Source organism: Lepus europaeus, chromosome 13 (genome assembly GCF_033115175.1).
Source record: "Lepus europaeus isolate LE1 chromosome 13, mLepTim1.pri, whole genome shotgun sequence".
Taxonomy (NCBI): Eukaryota; Metazoa; Chordata; class Mammalia; order Lagomorpha; family Leporidae; genus Lepus; species Lepus europaeus.
In genome coordinates this window covers 97069065-97090127 of record NC_084839.1, presented here as the reverse complement: position 1 = coordinate 97090127, position 21063 = coordinate 97069065, and the positions used below count along the sequence as shown (strand labels likewise).

The following is a 21063-nucleotide window of genomic DNA, read 5'->3' as shown; positions in this document are numbered from 1 at the left end:
AATAATGCAGAAATTATTCGCTAGAAATACTGTTAGTAATACATAAGAAATGTCTCCATTATTCTAATACCACTTTATCATATCATAATGTTGTTTATTCCTGAACATTCAGTATTTGTCTTTCTCTATTAGAAAATTTTCAAATAAAATACCCAGCATAACCAAGTGTTATTTATAATATGGGGAATTTTAAGATATTCTTTTAAACAGAGGCCTTTACATAACTTTGGACTCTTACAGACTTATGATAAACATAAAAACTTAACCAAAACAAATCCCAAACAATGTTTTAATCATTCAGAAATCATGTTTACTGACTTTACGTACAGTAAAATCCCCTTTTAGATACTGATTCTCAACAAATGCCTCCAGCTGTGTGCATGGCTGAATTATTAATCAGAGCCAGAAGGAAATTCTGCAGGGCAAGCACTGAATCTGGAAGCCCCGAGTCCAGCGCTCAGGCTGTGGCAGGGTGAGGCCCCAGTGTCTGTGCAGCCCCCCCCCCCCCCCCCCAGCGTTGCTGCTCACACAGCCAGTGCTAGTTCTCACAGGCTGGGTCTCTCCTCTGTAGCTCTCCTAGGCACTGCCCTGTGGTGGGTTCTTTGCAGTGGCTCTGTCCCTGTGACAGGGCTCTGCCTCCCTCACCCCCAGGATGTCTGAGACACCCTTTGAAAGCTAGGTAGAGGGTCCCAGGTCTCCCCAGCTCTGCTGTTCTCTGCCACACAGCTGCTCTCCAAGACGATGCTGTCTGCAGCTTTGCAAGGCTCGCCTGGCACACTGTGTGCAGCTTTCCTTGTCTGGCTGTTGGCACCTCTCCCCTCCTGGGGACTTCATCTTGGCTTTACTCCTGCAATTCCCTAGGTATTGCCCCTCTAGGGGCTCCATTCCCACAGCACGACTCTGTCTGGCCTACTGGCTTTCCTTGGAAATCTCTGTGGAAGCCGTCATGACCCCGTAGTCTTGCATTCTGCACACCTGTGAAATCAGTGCCCCAGGGTCAGCTGCCAGCACGAGCTGTGCAGGACCCCGGCAGTCAGGATTAGTGATCTCGGGGAACTCTGCCAGCAGCTGGCCCTGGGGTTCACAAGACAATTCTGCCCCTTCTGGCCTCTGGGCTTGGACAGGAGGGGCAGCCTTGAAGGCCTGTGAACCACTCCACCCCTAGGAATTAGAATGGCTAACTCTAAAATGAAGACGACACGAAATGCTGGTGGAGATGTAGAGCGACAGGAACTCACATCACTGCTGGTGGTAACGCACAGCACAGTCACTTTGAAAGACAGTATGGTTTTTTTTTTTTTTCTTTTTTTAAAGATTTATTTTATTTATTTGAGTGCAGAGTTACGGGGGGGTGGGGGGTGGGAGAGAAAGAGTGTGAGTCTTCCATCTGCTGGTTCACTCTCCAAATGGCCTTAGCAGCCAGGGCTGGGCCAGGCTGAAGTCAGGAGCCAGGTGTTTCTTCCAGGTCTCCCACATGAGCGCAGGGCCTAAGAACTTGGGCTATCCTCCACTGCTTTCCCAGGCACATTGGCAGCTGGATTGGAAGTGGAGTAGCTGGGACTTGAACTGGTGCCCACATGGGATGCAGGCGCTGCAGGCCATGGCTTTAATCTGCTACACCACAGTGATAGCCTCTATTTTAAAAACATTATTTTATTTGGGCTGGTGCTGTGGCTCACTTGGTTAATCCTCCACCTGCGGCACCGGCACCCCGGGTTCTAGTCCTGGTTGGGGTGCCAGTTCTAGTCCCGGTTGCTCTTCTTCCAGTCTAGCTCTCTGTTGTGGCCCGGGAGGGCAGTGGAAGATGGCCCAAGTGCTTGGGTCCCTGCACCCGCATGGGAGACCAGGAGGAAGTATCCGGCTCCTGGCTTCGGATTGGTGCAGCGCCGGCCTTAGTGGCCATTAGGGGAGTGAACCAACGGAAGGAAGACCTTTCTCTCTATCTCTCTCTCACAGTCTGTAACTCTTTCTCTGTCTAACTCTGCCTGGCAAAAAATAAAAAAATATTATTTTATTTGAAAACATGTGTGTGTGTGTGTGTATGTCGCACACAGAGAGAAATCTTCCATCTACTGGTTCACTCCCCAAATGTCCATAATAACCAGGGCTGGGTCAGGCCAAAACCGGGAGCCAGGAACTCCACCCAGGTCTCCCCTGTGTGGCAGGAACTCAAGTACTTGGGCCATCATCTGCTGCCTCACAGGAGGCATCAGCAGGAAGCTGGAAATGGGGTGTGGACGTCCTGAGCCGGGGCTTGCCTATTAGCCATGACTCCATTTTACCTGCACTAATCTCTTCAGCCAGCAGCTTCTCCTTCTCACCTTCCTGTTCTGAAACAATTTCTTCTTCCCTTCCTGGCCAGTCTGCAGATTTTCCCAATCTTTGTTCTGATGCTCTTTTTTGTTCCTGATTCTCACTATAAATACTAACAGTAGCCTGAGCAGTGCTGCCGTGAAAGCCATGTCCAACCAGCCAGCCCACCAGCTTTAAGTTCAGTATTCCACAAAATCTTAGGACACAGCCACAAAGTTCTACACCATGGTGTGACACAGATGGCCGAGTCTGGTCCCCAGTAAGAACCTCATTTCCACCTGACGTCACATCAGCTGCCTGCATGTCCTGGTATCAGCATTCTGGGGACGACTGCTTACTCTAACTCTAAGACGTTCTAGTCCTTGTCTTCTGAGCTTTCACCAGAACCACCCTTAATGCACCACTCAACAGTATTGCAGGCTTTTCCTAGCCTGAGTCTCCAAAGTCTACCAACATCTGCCGGTTACCCAATTCTAAAGATATCTCCACATTTTTAGGTATAGTTTATAGTAACAGTCATGCACTCCTGGTGTCAAGTACCAATTTTCTGTACAAGTCAGGTTTTTGTTTTGTTTTGTTTTTTAAGATTTTGGGCTGGCACTGTGGCATAGTAAGTTAATCCTCCACCTGCAGTGCTGGCATCTCATATGGGCTCGGCTGCTCCTTTTCCAATCCAGCTCTCTGCTTATGGCCTGGGAAGGCAGTAGAAGATGGTCCAAGCACCTAGGCCCCTGCACTTGTGTGGGAAACATGGAAGAAGCGCTTGGTCCCTGGCTTCGGGTCGGCCCAGTTCTGTGTGTCTCTCTGTCGGTAACTAGAGAGAGGAAGGTCTTCCATCTGCTGGTTCACTCCCCAAATGGCCAAAAGGGCCAGAGCTGGTTATTTATACTGGATCAGACCTTCAACCTCTCCCAGTACCACCACCCTGTGGCCAAGCATTTAACACATGGGCTTCTGGGGGTCACCAAAATCAATAGCCAAACTATAGTATCTGTCTCCCACAATGTGCATGGAGAACTTTCAATAAGTGGCATATTCAAAGAAGAGCAAGGACTTGTTATAGCTAACAAAGTGAACACAACCAATCTAATGCAATGTATGTGCCCTACTGGGATACTGTATAAAGACCTTTGAGATTACTCAGGAACAATGAGCATGAAGTGGTACAGATGACACACTGATGTGTTCCCAGGGGAAATGATATGATGTGTGGGATTTGCTTTAAAATCTCTAGCTCTCTCTTACCCTGCTAAAAAACTGACCATAGGCTGAAAACTATTAAGAGATGGTTGACAGCTACAAGGGAGATTTCTATACTTTTCTGCATGTTAGAAAATGTCAACAATAAAAACATCTAAATACTCCACCAAAAATGCAACTGATTCTGAAGAGGCATTATGAAATCAGTAACTGCATGTGATACATTCTAAAGGACTTTATACAGATCGCTCTGAAACAATATTCTCAACTCTAACCACTAGACAGTCTGAAGCTGCGTCTGGAAGACAGACTGTTGGATGTGGACTGAGTGTTGGGCCACAGGACTCTGCTGTCCTTAGACTACTTGATGGTAGGAGTAGGGAAGAGGGAGAAGCCGAAGAGGAACAAGCTAAGGCATGTCAAAAGAAAAAAAGTATTATAAAACCACACTCACACCGGATCTTACCACCAGGATAAAAATTTAATTTTCAAATAACTAGAAGATCAAACTAAGTACTATACTGCATTACTGATTATTAAACTTTTATATAGCTAGACTATAATTGCTCCAGAATTTTGAAAAGCTGGCTTTTGGGGGCAGGTGTTTGGCACAGTGGTTAGGTCGCTGCTATTGGAGACTGGGAGCTCCTCCACTTCTGATGCAAATTCCTGCTAATGTTTACCCCGAGAGGCAGCTCAAGTACTTGGGTCCCTGCCTCCCTCATGGGAGGCCCACATTGAGTTTCAGGTTTTGAGCTACTGGTTTTGGCCTGGTTCAGCCCTGGCTGCTGCAGTCATTTGGGGAGTGAATCAGCAGATGGAAGCTCTCTTTCCATCTCTCTGTTTCTCTACTTTTCCAAAAAGAAAAAAGAAAGAAAAAGAAAAAAGAAAGCCCTCTTTTCAGATCTAGCCATAGGTTATACATATGATGGAAGCAGTCTAAATGAACACAATTCAAGTTATTTAAGTCACAGTATCATGAGAAAGATAAGAAGCACACCTGCAGACAGTTTTTCAACCAAGACTGAGTGTAAAACAGAAGCTGTAAGGGTCTCCTTTCACCCACCTTGAGCAATTACAGCAAGTTTTCCTTTTTCTTCAGGGCTGAGTTGCAACATTGTGTCTATAACAGGAAGGAGCCTCTCTCTTTCACTTCCTGGTTTCAGGAAAATGAACTGAAGCAAGACGTTCTTCAAGTATTCCAGGTTAGCCACGGACTTTTCTCTCTCCTGGTTCCTTTCCAATCTTCTTATTTCACTTTTGAGAAGCTGGTGTGAGAGAAATGAGTTTCTGGTTAAAAGAGGCAGACTGAACACATGCATTTTATTCTCTTCCTGAAGCCTGCCCCCCACCCCATCTAAATGACAATAATGGTGCTACAGAACAGGTGAGAGACAGCAAGAAACTCCAAGATGATGCAAGCTGGTGAAGAAGCCAAAGTGACTCAGTCCAGCAGCTTGCCAAGGGCCACTGAGTGAAAAATCAGTAAATGTCTGCCTTGGAAGCACAAGGTGTTCGTAAACAGGGGCCGAAAGCTGGCAACTGACAGGAAGTCTGCATGAGGATGAACTGGAGCCAGAGGGCGGTGGTGATGCTCTCTTCACCCCTACTCTACAGAAACCAGGCCAGCAAGGCTCGGGGCTCTGGGTAACAGATGAGCAAGTCTGGCAATAGGTGAGAAGACAGGAACCACCACCTGCCCCGTTCCTAGAGCCTGAGGCTGTTACCATGTCCACAGTGATCAGCACTAAATCCAAATAGAAGTCTAGTTCCAGAATACAGTGAGCATTCAGGAACACGTCAATCAATCACACACACATACACACAATGCTGCTGTTGAAGTCTTTGAGGATTCCCAAGTTGAACAACAGAGCAGTCAATTTTGTTATACTGTTAACATTTAATCTTTTTTAATTAGTCCAGGAAATCAGTCAGCTCCCTCCTGAAGTATAGGGTCATTTAAAAAACAAAAACAAACAAACAAACAAAAAACAGTAAGATCTAAGAAATCATGTCAGAGAGTGTAACTGTGGAAACACAACATTTCACTAAGTCCTAGTGAGTGACTTGTTAGACCTGATAACGTTTTCGCTGGAGAACTATGTTACTTTATGGGGATGCACACTGAAGCATTCAGTGGTGGGACTTCGCGGTGTGTACAATGTACTCTAAATGAGGAGTGAACCAGCACTGGATAAGCTCCTCTGAAAAGGAAAGCTGATGTTTTCTGGCACCAACACGCAGGAGCACAAACATGCACTTTCCAGGTGGATGTGAATGTTGTCCCACCACCACTGGTTTCAGTTTTTCTCTCATCCAGTGCTCACTGGGTCTAAGATATGTAAAGCCTGGGGCATGGAGCATGAGAGCTGTTCAAGCACATGACTCTACTCTGAGAGGTGACTGATTAGTGAGTGAGGGTAGAAATATCTCCTTTGAAGGGATGGCGCTGTGGCATAGTGAGTGGAGCTGCTACCTGTGATACTGGCATCCCATATGGGCACCAGTTCAAGTCCTGGCTGTTCACTTCTGATCCAGCTCCTTGCTAATGGCCTGGGAAAGGCAGTGAAACATGGCCCAAGTTTCTGATCTCCTGCCATCCACATGGGAAACCTCGCCTGGCTTTGGCCTGGCCCAGCATCAGCCATTGCGGCCATCTGGGGAATGAACCGGTGGATAGAAGATCAATTCCTCTCTCTCTCTCATTCTTTCAAAACAAACAAATATATCTTAAAAAAAAAAAAAAAAGAAAGAAAAAAAAGAAATACCGCCTTTACGTTCTCTTCAACTGTTCTGTAACGTTCCTGGATATTTCTGATGTTGAGTTTAAATAGGAAAATCTTGCTAGGTCACTTTGCTATCTCCACCTACAATCTGGGTTACGTACTTCAGAGCCATAAACAACAGCCGAATGATTTATTTTTAAAGACTGAGAGGGGAGAGCACATACGTTGCAGTCTACTGGTTCACTCTGGAGATGTCCACAGTAGTGGGGACTGGGCATGGCCAAGGCAGGAGTTGGGAACTCAACTGAGGACTCCCACGTGGGTGGTGAGAACCCGGCTGAGCCATCACTGCTGTCTCCCAGCATGGAGGAAGGAAGCCAGAAGCAGGAAGCCCAAGTCAGGAGTGGAACCGGACACAGAACCCAAGTACTCTAAAATGTGATGTGTGTCTCTTTTATCTCCTCTCTGCATGAATTTACTTTTTAAAAACTTTGTAATTATACACATGCATAGTATTTTTGTTAAACTAGGAATATTAATATCATATAATACAGAATTCATGACAAGGATCAAAGTAAGACAGATGTAGTAACATACAGAGGGTCTAACTCTGTGAAGAGATACATTTTTTAAAAAATGGCATCCACACATTTTTAAATATTTTTTTCTATGTATTAACTTGTACATATGAGAAGAGGTGCAATTTGTCTATGTCTAGGTTATTTCACTTAGTAAAATGATCTCTTATTTCCATCCATTTTGCTGTAAATGTCAGGACTTCATTCTTTTTTTTAATGGCTGAGTCATATTCTATCATCTTATATACTATCATTTTCTATATTCAGTTGTCAGATGATGGACTTCTAGGCTGCTTCTTGCTAATGTGAAATGGGCTGCAATAAACATGAGATTGCAGGTATCTCTTATGCTAACTTCATTTCCTTTGAACATATTCCCAAAAGTGGGATAACTGGGTCATATGGTAAATCTCTTTTTAGGGGTTTCTGAGGAATCTCCATTCTGTTGTCCATAATGGTTGTACAAATTTGCGTTCCCACCAATAATGCATTTTCTCCACATCCTCACAAGCATTTGTTATTTTTTCAGCTTTTCGATAATAGACATTCTTTTCTTTTTTAAATAAGATTTACTTATTTTACTTGCAAGAGTTACACAGAGAATGGAGAGGCAGAGAGAGAGAAAGAGAGAGAGAGAGAGAGAGAGAGAGAGATCGATCCTCCATCCATTAGTTCACTGCCTAATTGGCTTCAATGGCCAGAGCTGTGTTGATCTGAAGCCAGGAGCCAGGAGCCTCTTCCAGGTCTCCCACATAGGTGCAGGGGCCCAAGGACTTGGGCCATCTTCTACTGCTTTCCCAGGCCACAGCAGAGAGCTGGATCAGAAGTGGAGCAGCTGGGACTCAAACCAGCACCCATAAGGCATGCTGGCACTACAGGTCTGGCCCCCAGGTCTTACATTTAGATCCGTGACCAATTTTGAATTGATTTTTGCATAGGGTGTAAGGTAAGGGTGTTGTTTCAAACTTCTGTGTGTGGAAACCCAATTTTCCCAAGACCATTTATTGAACATAATATCCTTTCTCCAAGGAATTTTGTAAACACATCTGTTAAAGATTAATTAGTTGTAAATGCCTGGATATATTTCTTAAGTTTCTTCTCTATTTCATTGGTCTATGCATTTTTTTTTAATGCGAGTACCATGCTGTTTTGGGTATAACAGCATTGTAGCATGTTTTGGAATCTGGTATTGTGATACTTCTGGCTTTGTCTTTTTCAAAGTTGCTTTGGTTAACATGGGGTCGTTTGTGTTTTTGAGTTTTAGAACTGCTTTTTTCTAGTTTTGTAAAGAATGTCATTGGTACTGATGGGATTTGTGCTGAATCTGTACATTGCTTTGGACAGTATGAACCCTTTGATAATATTCATTCTTCTAATTCATGCCCATGGGAGATTTTCCCACTTTGTTTTTGTGTCTTATATTTGTTTCAGTTTTGTAATTTTTATTGTAGAGATCTTCCACATCCTTGGTTAAATTTACCCCAAAGTATTTTCATTTTTGCAGCTATTGTGAATGGGATTATTATAATTCCTTATCCAGTAAGACCACTGTTGGTATATTAAAGTGTCACTGATTCTGTCACCTGTTACCTTTGCTGAATTCTCTTATCAGTTTTAATAGTCTCTTGGTGGAGTCTTGTTTCCCTTATATCTGAAATAGGGATAATTGGACTTGCTCCTCTTCTGACCTGAATACCCTTTACTTCTTTATCTTGTCTAATGGCTCTGGCTAAAACTTCCAGAATTATAAGAGTGGCTAGAGTAGGCTTCTTTGTCTGGTTCCAGATATTAGTGGAAACTGCTTTTGAGCTTTTACTCATTCAACATGATATTGTCTGTGGTTTGTCACATATAGCCTTCATTATGTTATGTTCCTTCCATACCTAATTTTTATCATGAAAGGATGTTGCATTTTATCAAATGCTTTCTTTGCATCTATTGAAATAATTATTATTTTTATCCTTCACGCAAATTTTATTCTGTAATTTCTAGAATTTCTTTTGTTGCTAATTCCAGCTCTTTATTCCATTATGGTCAGCAAAGATACTTTATGTTTCAATATTTTTTGAATGTGATGTAGCATGTATACTGATCTGTGTATACTGAGTCATCCTTGCACCTCTGGGAAAAATTCTATTTGGTTCGGGTTGATGACCTTTTTGATGTGCTGTTGGCTTCAATTTGCTAGTATTTTATTGGGTATTTTAGCATCTATTTTTATCAGAGAAATTGGTCTATCGTCCTCTTTTTTGTTATATCTTTGTCTAGTTTTGGAATTAAGGGAATGATGACTTTATAGTATGAGTTTGGAAGGCTTCCCTCCCTTTCAGTTGTCTGGAATAGTTTGAGAAGAGTTAGTGTTACTTCTTCCTCTAACATTTGGTAGAATTCAGCAGAAGCCATCTGGACTTTTCTGTTTTGGGATGCTATCACTGATTCAATCTCATTCTTGATTACTGATCTGTTCCGATTTTCTTTGTGATTCAATTTTGGTTGTTATGTTTCTGGAAATTTTTCTTCTAGGTTTCTCAATTTGTTGGCATACAGTTGTACATAACAGTTCCTGACTATTTGTATTTCCATGGGATCCGTTTTAACATCTTTTTTTTTTGTTGTTGTTGTTTTCATTGATTTGAGTCCTATTTTTTGGTTAATCTTGCTAATGGTTTATCAATTTTGTTTACGTTTTTAAAAAGCAGCTCAATTCATTAATCTTTTATACTTTAAAAAATTTTTATTGTTTAATTTTTCTTTCTTTTTACTAGTTCTACTAGTTTTTGATTTGCTCTTGCTTATCTAGGTCCCTGAGATACACTATTGGATTATTTATTTTATTTTTTTATGTAGACACCTATTGCGATAAACTTAAAAAAAAATATTTACTTAATTGAGAGGCAGAGTTACAGAGAGAGGGAGAGACAGAGAGAAAGATCTTCCATCTGCTGGTCCACTCCCCAAATGGCTCTAATGGCTGGAGGTGGGCCAATCTGAAGCCAGGAGCCAGAAGCCTCTTCCAGGTCTCCCACGCAGGTGCAGGGGCCCAAGCACTTGGGCCATCTTCCACTGCTTTCCCAGGCCATAGCAGAGAGCTGGATCGGAAGAGGAGCAGTTGGGACATGAACATCCCCAAAAGGATGTTCTACCAGCGCAGCAGGTAGAGGCTTAGCCAACCGTGCCACAGCATTGACCTTGCCATAAACCTTTAATACTGCTTCTGCAGTATTTTATAAATTTTGGTATCCTGTATTTCCATTTTCATTAGTTTCAAGGAATTTTTAAATTCCTCTTTTGATTTCTTCAACGACCAACCGTTCGTTCAGGAGGATGTTCTTCAGTCCATATATCTGTATAACTGCTAGTTTCTTTTGTTGTTAACTTTGTTTTATTCCCATGTCATTGGAGAAGATATAAGATTTCAGTTTTTTTTTTTTAAATTTATAAAGACTTATTTTATGGTCTAGTATATGCTCTATCTTGGAGAATGCTCCATGTGCTGGAGAACAGGGTATATATTCTGCAGCTCTGGGATAGAATGTTCTATAAATTTCTATTAGGTCCACTTGGTCTATAGTATAGATAAATTCTCTTCTTTGTTTTTTGGTCTGGTTGATCTACCCATTAATGAAAATGGGGTGTGAATTGCTATACTGGAGCTTATGTTTCTATTTAATTTATTAACTTTTTTCATACAATTGCATGCTCTAGCATTAGATGCATTTACATTTCTAAGTCATATCTTCTTGATGAATTGATCCCTTGATCATTATATAGTAATTCTGTTTTAACAGTTTTTGTCTTAAAAGTCTGCTTTGTCTGATATAGATATAGCTACCCTTGCTCTTTTTTTTTTTTTTTGGACAGGCAGAGTGGATAGTGAGAGAGAGAGACAGACAGAAAGGTCTTCCTTTTCCGTTGGTTCACCCTCCAATGGCCGCTGCGGCCGGCGCATCGTGCTGATCTGAAGCCAGGAGCCAGGTGCTTCTCCTGGTCTCCCATGCGGGTGTAGGGCCCAAGGACCTGGGCCATCCTCCACTGCCTTCCCGGGCATATAGCAGAGAGGTGGCCTGGAAGAGGGGCAACCGGGATAGAATCCGGCGCCCCAACCAGGACTAGAACCTGGTGTGCCGGCGCCGCAAGGCGGAGGATTAGCCTGTTAAGCCACGGCGCCGGCCTACCCTTGCTCTTTTTTGAAGACTTATTTGAAAGGCAGAGTAACAGAGAGACCGAGGGGGACAAAGAGAGAGAGAGAGAGAGAGAGAGATCTCCTTCCATCTGGTGGCACACTCCCCACATGGCTGCAATGGCTGAGGCTGGGCCAGGCTGAAGCCAGGAGATTAAACTCCCTTCTGGATCCTCCACATGGGTGGCAAGGGCCCAAGTACTTGGGTCATCCTCCTCTGCTTTCCCAGTGTATGAGCAGAGAGGTGGACTGGAAGTGGAGCAGCTGGAACTTGAACCAGAATTCATAGGATGTGTTACTGCAAACAGCAGCTTACTGCTACGACACAGCACGGTATTCTGTTGTTGTTGTTACTGACTCATTGACTTTCCCCTGGTTCTTTTTTAATCTCTCTCTGGTGAACTTCTCATTCATGTCATACACTATGTATCCTCTTATGTCTCTTGTGAGTTCTTTCTCAGGCATTTCATCATCTCGACTTCATGGCCTGATACTAACCCATTACTGTGTTACATATTATTGCCTTGCTTATTTGTATTTCTTGTGTTTCTATGTTGGTTTTTGCACATCTGGGGAATCAGCTGTTTCTATCACTTTTAGAGGAAGGATTTTATTGACTGAAGGCTTCTTGAAACTGTGTTTGGTAGAACACTTTGGCTTTAGTTCCAGTTGGACTCTGTAGCATAGCCTCCCAATACCTTGATTTGCTATGGTTAATAGTATCAGAAATAGGATCTGGGGTGCTCCTGTGGCTTAGTGTGGGTGCTGCGATTCCTGAAATGCAGGTCCCCAGTTGTCTCCCTTCTCAGGCATTGGGAGCAGGTCCTGTTGGTGCTACCAGGTGGGCCCATGACACAGACTTGCAGCCAATACCCACGTCAGGAGCTGAAGTTGGCACCACAGCAGGATGGTCACATGGACTCCTAGCCACTGCTGACTTCAGAGCTCTGAAAGTAGCATTGGTACTAGGTGGGAGAGGCAGGTCCTATAGATGCTAACAAAGTGGTGATCATGAAATTGATTGTCTGTGAGACAGCAGAACATGCAGTTTAAGGCCACTCTCAGTGGATGCTTGCTGAGCTGGGTAGGGTTCAGGAATCTCAGACAGGCATCACAAACGAACAACAGCCACCCTAGCCTTGGAGTGGCGTAGAAGCCCGGGAGAAGGGCTGCAACCCTGAGCCAATAGTGGTCTTCTAAGTGGAGTCTTGACCACCAGGCTAACTGCCTGCTCCCAGATGACTGACTTTGATTTGTAAGAGTCCATTATTTAACTTTAGAATTTAAGGAACTGTATCTATTCAGGTTTAAGTGTATGTACATTAACTACCTGTGAACATCTCCCCAGTTTCTAAATCTATTATTTTACATAGAGTAGAAATTAAAAGTCATTACATAGCAGAATATAAAAGCAATTAACATCTGTCAGGAATCTAATGTAAAGAATCAAGACACTATGGATGTATGTGAAATATTAATTTTTAATTTTGTTTAGGTGCAGAGGGTCCAAAAACCAAACTGAAGCAGCGTATTCCCTGGGCTGTTTCTGACCTTACCTTGATTTGTTCCATAAGAACTGCATTCGTTGCCTCCGTTTCTCGAAGCAGGCCATTTAAGTGATCTGCACTCTTTGTAGTGGAGCTGAGCTTCTGAACCAATTCTTCTCTGGTAAATTCCGCATGCCACAAAGGAGGCTCTGCAAGACGTTGTTCCAAGAATTAATTTTCAAAAATCAGAGTCTCAATAAGAAAAACACCTGAATATAAATATCTTATTCTGTTCATTATACATTCATCTATTGAACTTAGCTCAAGTGAAAGACTACATTTTGAACGTAATTAAGAATCTCTGCTGTAATATGTGTAACCTAATTGAGTATAAGCCTCATGAGTCCCAACGCTGAAATCCATCAGGTTTCTGTTTTTAGATTATTTTATTAGTTTCATTATGTAGCCCCCTCCCTTCTATTAACGTTCTGAAAACAGTGGTTTCACTTACAAATGAGGGATGCTTACATCACAGACCTTTACAAGAATCTTCTTTGAGGAAGGGCAGATATCAATGTATAAATTTTTTTTTAAAAACTTGCTTTTGATTTGTTGGAGAGGGAGAGGGAAACAGAGGGAGAGGCAGTATCTTCCATCCCTGGGTTCTTCCCAAATGCAACAGCTGGGTGGGTTGCTCAATCCAGGTATGCCATCAGCTGCCTGCCACTGTGTGCATTTATTGAAGCTAGAGCTCTTATTGAAGCAGAGCCAGAATTTGAACACAGACACTCTGATATGGGATGCACGCAATCCAAGTGGCATCTTAACCACTGCGCCAAACAGCGGCACATGCAACTTACAGTAATACTAGCTATAAAACACAATGACATTAAGGACGGATTATTTTGTGTAGCGGTTAAGACGCACTACATATCTCATGTTGGAGTGGCTGGGTTTGAGTTCTGACTTTGCGTCTAATTCCAGCTTCCTGCTAATGTACACCCTGGGAGGGAGCAGGTGATGTTCAGGTTGGGTCCCTGCCATCTACACAGGAGACTTTGAATTGAATTTTCAGCTCAAGGCTTTGGCTGGCTCAGTCCTGGCTGCTGCGGGCATTCGAGGGAGTGAACCAGCAGATGACAGCTCTCTTTTTCTACTTTTCAAATTAAATAAATAAATACAAACTTTAGAAAAGCTAGCAAAGTGGGTCTGGCATTGTGGCTCAGTGAGTTACGCCACCGGCATCCCATACTGGAGCACTGGTTCGAGTCTTCAAAGCCAGCTTTCTGCTAATGTGGCTGGAAAAGCAGAGATGGTTTAAGTACCTGGGGCCCTGCCACCCACATGGGAGACCCAGATGGACTTCCAGGTTCCTCACGGTGGCCTGGTCCAGCCCACGCCACAGCAGCCATTTGGGGAGTGACAACAGTAGATGAAGATCTCTTTCTGCCTCTCCCTTCTGTTATCTACCTTTCAAATAAATCTCAAAAAATAATGGAAATTCCCTTTTAAAAAATCTAGCAAAGTTAACTAAGAACATGTTTAGACAGAGCAACATACCAAGTTTGGTTTCAGGAGAATTAAGCAGCTGCTCTAGAGACTGGGTGTACGTGCCAGCAGAAGACACAGACTCGGTATCCGTTGTCTCCATTCCTTCTCCCTCTTCCCGGGTCACAGTGTGCATATCTAGGAGTGGGAGATCTGTGTTTCTCCTTTCTCGAAGGTTCTTCAAAGACTGGTGGGAAGAAGCTGGGCCTATTAAAAATTTTTTTAAAGGGTGTGAGATTGTTCAACATTGCTGGATTCATCTTTAAAAAGGATACAATGACCATGATCCTGGGGATGCCAAATGATACAGTAGGGAAATTAAATAACTAGAACACAAGAAAATGGTGTATGGAGAAGGAATTGGTAAACGGTCCCAAAATTCTGTCACTGAACTTTTAAACATTTCAGTCATTTCAGAAGTCATAAATTAGTTGCTACAGTTAAGTTAAGCAGACATTACTGGCATGAAGCTCTTAATTGCTTATTTTCATGAACACAGGTTAGTAGGTCACACTGTTGAAATTCTAAAACTAGATTCCATGTTGTGGATTAGGCATTTCCAACCATGGCATCTTACCGATGCTGCACACTCGCTGACACCTGCCCAGCATAGGTTACCCTCCATAGTTCTCCCATCTTCACACCTGCTGGTCCCTAACATGCCTGCTCCCACTCCCATATACAGCATTCAGTCAATAAAGCCCAGAATCCATGGCTGGGAGCTAATGGACCATGTTTCTTGGGCAAAGCTTGTCTGGCTGATAATGATTACTCGCACAGATCTGTAAAGTTTACATGTTTCAAATATGTTACTTCACTGACCCTAAGACATCTGAAGTTCAGAGAAACCTGATTAAACTCTAACCTAGATTTCTAAGCTTCAATTTTCACTTATTTTCTATTCCATGAAGTTGCCTCTGGGCTGCCCTTTCTCAATCATCTTCCTGGGTTTCTGGCACTTTGCTGCAGAACTCCTAGATTACAGTTTCTCAAGCGAGCTGTTTCTTCCTGGCTGACTACTTCCTTTGTTGACTCCTGGTATGTGTTAAAACCCTCCTGATGTTGGGCTTTGACCCTGACAAGTGATTGTAGCTGTCAATACTCCAACAACATTTTCCACAAGAAAACAAAATATGATCAACTTTCTACTGAAGTACAGCACCATGGTTGACACTTTCCTGTCTCCTCCTGGAACTAGAATGGAAGATACAGCGTATGGCTGAACTAAAATTGTGAAAAGTTAGAAATCTGATAGGTAAGAAGCTGTTTTGGCCAAGAAATTCAAGTTTGGTATTGCTTGAGTGTTTCTAAGCCCTTTGTTCTATTTCTAATTAAAAAAAAAAAAATTTATCTGATGACTAACTATGGGGAACATCAAGCAGATCCAATGAATACTAGGACTGGTTCACATGTTATGAGACTGACAGAGTATGTTTAGGTCAGAGAAAAAGCAATGTCTTTACATGGAGGGTAATGAGCACATGAAAATCAGACTCTATGAGGTTACATGAGGGTTCAAGTATCCTCTGGTCAGTAAATTCCAAATTCATTATTCACAGAACTGACATCAGCTGTCCCCACGTCCATTTCCAACTTTCGTGGACGGGTGAGGGTGCATTTGAGGGAGCACTGACAGCTCCGTGGGTACATACATACTTCTTGTGGTCGGCTCACTCTTAAGCTGGAAGAGCTGGGCTTCCACCTTGGAGAGCTGCTGCTGCAACGTCTCCACTGTTTTCCTGTGCTCTTCCTGCAGATGTCGCACTTGCTCTCGGAAGCTGCTGCGAAGGGCCTCGTTCTGGGACGTCAGTTGACTCACCGTCTGCGTGTGTTCAGATTTCAGTGTCATGTTCTCGGATTGTATGGAACACAACCTGAAAAGGGAGACAGACTCTGTTTCAAAACAGCTTGCAACTCCACATGCTGATTCAGCCTTCCCAAGCAAATTAGTTCTGCAGTAAATCAGCCCTCAGAAATCTACTGAATGCTATCAATCAACTTCTCCCCTGTACATCTACAGTGTACTAGCTACGCCTCTAGCAACCACCTGGGAGAAATGACACAGGGTGCCTTTCAGTTCAAACCATTTTGTGTTCTACAGCTCAGATGAGGAACCTCAGTTGAAAACCTGTGTTGTACAGTTCAACTGAAAACATGGTCACAATAAGAGTATAAAATAGAATTTTAATCACTCCACTTCTTCATGTCATCTTGGTAGCGGCTCATATAAATATAAGATTACCTTGTTTTTGGCCGGCGCCGTGGCTTAACAGGTTAATCCTCCGCCTTGCGGCGCCGGCACACCGGGTTCTAGTCCCGGTTGGGGCGCCGGATTCTATCCCGGTTGCCCTTCTTCCAGGCCAGCTCTCTGCTATGGCCCGGGAAGGCAGTGGAGGATGGCCCAAGTCCTTGGGCCCTGCACCCGCATGGGAGACCAGGAGAAGCACCTGGCTCCTGGCTTTGGATCAGCATGATGCGCCGGCCATGGTGGCCATTGGAGGGTGAACCAACAGCAAAAAGGAAGACCTTTCTGTCTGTCTCTCTCTCTCACTAGCCACTCTGCCTGTCAAAAATAAAAAGATTACCTTTTTTTTTTTTTTTTTGACAGGCAGAGTGGACAGAGAGAGAGAGAGACAGAGAGAAAGGTCTTCCTTTGCCGTTGGTTCACCCTCCAATGGCCACCGTGGCCGGCGTGCTGAGGCTGGCGCACTGCGCCAATCCAAAGCCAGGAGCCAGGTGCTTCTCCTGGTCTCCCATGCGGGTGCAGGGCCCAAGGACTTGGGCCATCCTCCACTGCACTCCCTGGCCACAGCAGAGAGCTGGCCTGGAAGAGGGACAACCAGGACAGAATCCGGTGCCCGACCGGGTCTAGAACCCGGTGTGCCGGCGCCGCAAGGTGGAGGATTAGCCTAGTGAGCCACGGCACCGGCCAAGATTACCTTTTTTCTATTACTCAGAAAACATGATAAAGAATACTTTCACTCAAAAAGAAAGCCTTAAAATTGGAGCAAGAGTTTAGCCCAGCAGTAAAGAAGCCTGCATTCCACATCAGAGTGCCTAGTTCAACTCCCAGCTCTGGCCCAACTCCAACTTCCCATCAGTGGAGACCCTGGGAGGACATACAGTTTGGGAACCACTACTTTTAATGCAGTTTTAATGTTTTGTATGTTTGGTTTTGGTAAAAAAAATACATTTCCTTTTTACATGAGGGATACAGAAGTACTTCCTGATAAAAATGTAAATAACCATAAACACAGTTAGTGAAGAGAGTTTAAGTCTGCTTTTACTCACTTTCAACTCTTAGTAGCATAAAACTCTAATTTCAGGGTTAAATAAACATTGTTAACTGGAGTGTAACCTTCCAAGGTTCTGGAGGTATTTTTTCTACCCACTACATAATGTTTAAAATAGAATTTAGTGGGTAGAGAGAGAAATGCAATAAAGACACCATATGTTTTTAGAAAGGGTTATCTGAATTGACAAGTTTACATTAATTAACAAGTCAGAGAAGGTTAGTGTATGTCTATTTCTCTGCAAGCATTTTGTTCAATATCCAGCAAGTCAGTAAAGGAAGAACCACTGACAGTCACAATTTTCTAAACAAGATAAAAGTCACATCTTAGAGTTAGGGTAATGCTTCTACTCTGGTTTCCAGGTGCTATCAGTGACACTTACGAGTTTAACTACTTAGAAGTTAGATGTCTAAACCCCCACATCCCCCGTCCCTGCCACCTGGAATCAGAATGACTGTTCTGAGGGAAGTTCACTCTTCCATCCCAGGTGTTCCTGGGGTGTTTGTATTAGCTGGGCTCTTTGAGTAATGCAGATATTAACGTTTCAAAAGGCATAGCACATGAAGAAAAAGCCATCTCTTCAAATTAGGGCACAGATGGTAACGATACTATTAATTTTCAATATTTCTGGAGAGGGGATGACTCGCAGCCGTTTGGGGCTGGTGTTTGGTTCAGTGGTTACAACGGCCCCTTGAGATACCAGTATTACACACTGGAGTGGCCAGGATCAACTCCTTCCTCCGACTCCCATCAACTTCTATCTAATGAGCACCCTGGAAGGCACCAGATGATGGCTCAAGTACTTGGGTCTCTACTACCCATGTGGGAAATCAGGACAGAGTTCCTGGCTCCTGGCTTCGAGTTGGCCCAGCCCTGGCCTTTGCGGGCATTTGGGGAATGAACTAGCAGATGGAAGATCTCTGTTGCTCTGCTTTTCAAGTAGATGAAACTCAACAATTTAAAAAAATTTAATAAAGTGAAAGAAATTTGATATAAACATCAATTATGCATCATTAGATATAACAATCGTGGTAAATCCTGGTGAGATTTGTAGTTAGAAAACTGGTAGATCTTCTCTTCAACTGTCGGTTTATGTGATTAAGATACAAATTATACCGTTAAACACAGCTGTGTAAGCCAAGAAAGTCCAAGTGTTCTCATTCTTCAGGTTAGGATACTGTTAAATATGTATTGTAAGCAGACCTGTGGTATCCTAACACCCTTGATGAAAGATGCTCAATGAACAATTCGTTTCCTCAGTGTAAGGTAAAAGGAACATTAGCACCAAGTTCTTAGTTACAGGAGTTCAACATCTCTTGTTCACAATAGCCTATTTATTATGCCAATACTCCTAATGTCTAAAGTGTTGTAAGGATTAACAGAATATGACAAGTTGAAGACAGAGTTGCAAAGATGAACTGCATATTCTTTTAAGCTAGCAGCAGGTGCTTGAATGTTTTCCTCTAGAAACGAAGAAAAATGCTTGTAATCTGGCACCTTGATTGGAAGTTTTTTCCTTTAAGATTTATTTATTTATTTGAAAGGCACTGGTAGAGAGAGAGAGAGAGAGAGAGACAGACAGACATCTTTGATCTGTTGGTTCACTCTCCAAATGGCTGCAAGAGCTGAGGCTGGGCCAGGCGGAAGCCAGAGGCCCAAAACTCCATCCAGGTCTCCCATGTGGGTGCAGGGGCCCAAGCACTTGGGCCATCTTCTGCTACTTTCCCATGCCACAGCAGGGAAATGATTGGGATGTGGAACAGCCAGAACCTGAACCAGCACTCATACTGGATGCCTGCATTGCAGGAACAGCTTAACCCACTGTGCCATAACACTGTACCAGAAATAGGATTTTGGTTTTTATAAAAGAAACACCTTGACCATGAAGTTTACAGAAAATCTTAAAGACACTAAACACAAAAGTAATCCAAAAAGTAAGCTTTAAGATACAGAGAACAAAGTTACAAAGCCTTCAGACATGTCTCTTTTTTAAAATTATTATTTAAAAATAATATTTATTTACTCATTTGAAAGGCAGAGTGAGGCAGAGACAGGGATGGACACACATGGACACACAGAGAGAGAAAATATCTTCCATCTGCATTCACTCCCCGTGCCTGCAGGCGGCCAGGGCTGTGTCAAGCCAAAGTCAGAAGCCTGGAACTCCATCTGTGTCTCCCATGTGGGTGGCAGGGACTCAAATCCCTGAACCATCATCTGCTGCCTCCCAGGATGCATTAGCAGGAAGCTGGATCTGAAGCAGAGGAGCAGGGACTCAAATTGGCACTCTGATGCAGGATGTGTGCATCCCAAGTGGTACTTTAATCTGCATGCCACAACATCAGGACATCAGGCCCTGTTTCTTATTTTCTTTTTTTTTTTTTTTTTGACAGAGTAGACAGTGAGAGAGAGAGAGAGACAGACAGAAAGGTCTTCCTTTGCCATTGGTTCACCATCCAATGGCCGCTGCGGCCGGCGCACTACGCTGATCTGAAGGCAGGAGCCAGGTGCTTATCCTGGTTTCCCATGGGGTGCAGGGCCCAAGCACTTGGGCCACCCTCCACTGCACTCCCTGGCCACAGCAGAGAGCTGGCCTGGAAGAGGGGCAACCGGGACAGAATCCAGCACCCCAACCGGGACTAGAACCCAGTGTGCCGGCGCCGCAAGGCGGAGGATTAGCCTGTTGAGCCATGGCGCCGGCCTCTTATTTTCAAACCTGTATCCCAAGGAACACATCAGGAGTTCTAACACAGAGATACACTACTGCCTGGTACAAACACTGGTACTGCTGCCGGTAACCTTACTTCTCCCGGAGTTCCGCCTCTTTGGACACAGTTTCCTGTAGCATCCTGTTGTGCCTCTCGAGCAGAGCATCGTGCTCGGACTGGAGTGCTTGAAGTTCGGACACATTGACTTGTAAGTTGTTCTGGCTATCTTGTAATTTGATTTTTAGTTGGTCAATCAGCATTTCCAGGTGTTGCCTAAAACAGAAACAAACAGTTTAAAAATTGTTTTGAAAGAGGTGAACCTGATTTTGTGGTTTCAAATATACTTTAATCAACTAAACTTTCAATGTCATACTTTTGCTATTAGTATGGATGATTTTAAAGGAGATATAACAAATAAGAATTCAGAGAGACTAAAATTAAATACACAAAATATGCTATAGTCAGATTCTAAATCTCAAGTACTACAGATTTTAATTTGTAAAATTTATTTAAAAGGCAGAAGGACAGAGATCCTCCATCTGCTGGTTTACCCCACAAATGCCCACAACCGCCAGGGCAGGGCCAGGCTGAAACTGAGCCAGGCAATCAAACTGGGTTCCCATGTGGGTGGCAGGGACCCAACTACTTGGGCCATCACCTGCTCTCTCCCACAGTATACATTATAAGGAAGCTAGAAAGAATCGAACCAGGATTCCTTCACGGGCACTCTAATATGTGATAAAGATATCCCAAGTAGCATCTCAATAGCTGTTAAAAATGCCTGCCGTAGTCTCTTAATTTTTGTTTTATATTCAAACGGAACAGACTATTCATGGCATCAAATTAGCTGTTTTTGGGGGACCAGTGTTGTGGTACAGTGGGTAGAGCTGCCACCTACAACACAGGCATCCCATACGGGTACCAGTTTGAGTCCTGGCTGCTCCACTTCTGTTCCAGCTCCCTGCTAATGGTCTGGGAAAAGCAGTGGAACATGAGCCAGGTACTTGGGCCCCTGTGCACAGGCGGGAGA

At 43.6% G+C, this 21063-nt stretch overlaps 1 protein-coding gene across 1 annotated transcript in view; it reads right to left on the bottom strand.

The window, feature by feature from the left end:
* Positions 1-21063, bottom strand: part of GCC2 (GRIP and coiled-coil domain containing 2) — a 59748-nt gene that overhangs the window by 4533 nt on the left and 34152 nt on the right. Inside the window, exons 18-22 of the mRNA XM_062210049.1 lie at positions 20130-20306; positions 15689-15906; positions 14045-14239; positions 12554-12693; positions 4580-4781 (exon numbers count right to left, since the gene is read on the bottom strand). Coding sequence (XP_062066033.1) covers positions 4580-4781; positions 12554-12693; positions 14045-14239; positions 15689-15906; positions 20130-20306 — 932 coding nt within the window. The remainder of the gene's footprint in view (positions 1-4579; positions 4782-12553; positions 12694-14044; positions 14240-15688; positions 15907-20129; positions 20307-21063) is intronic.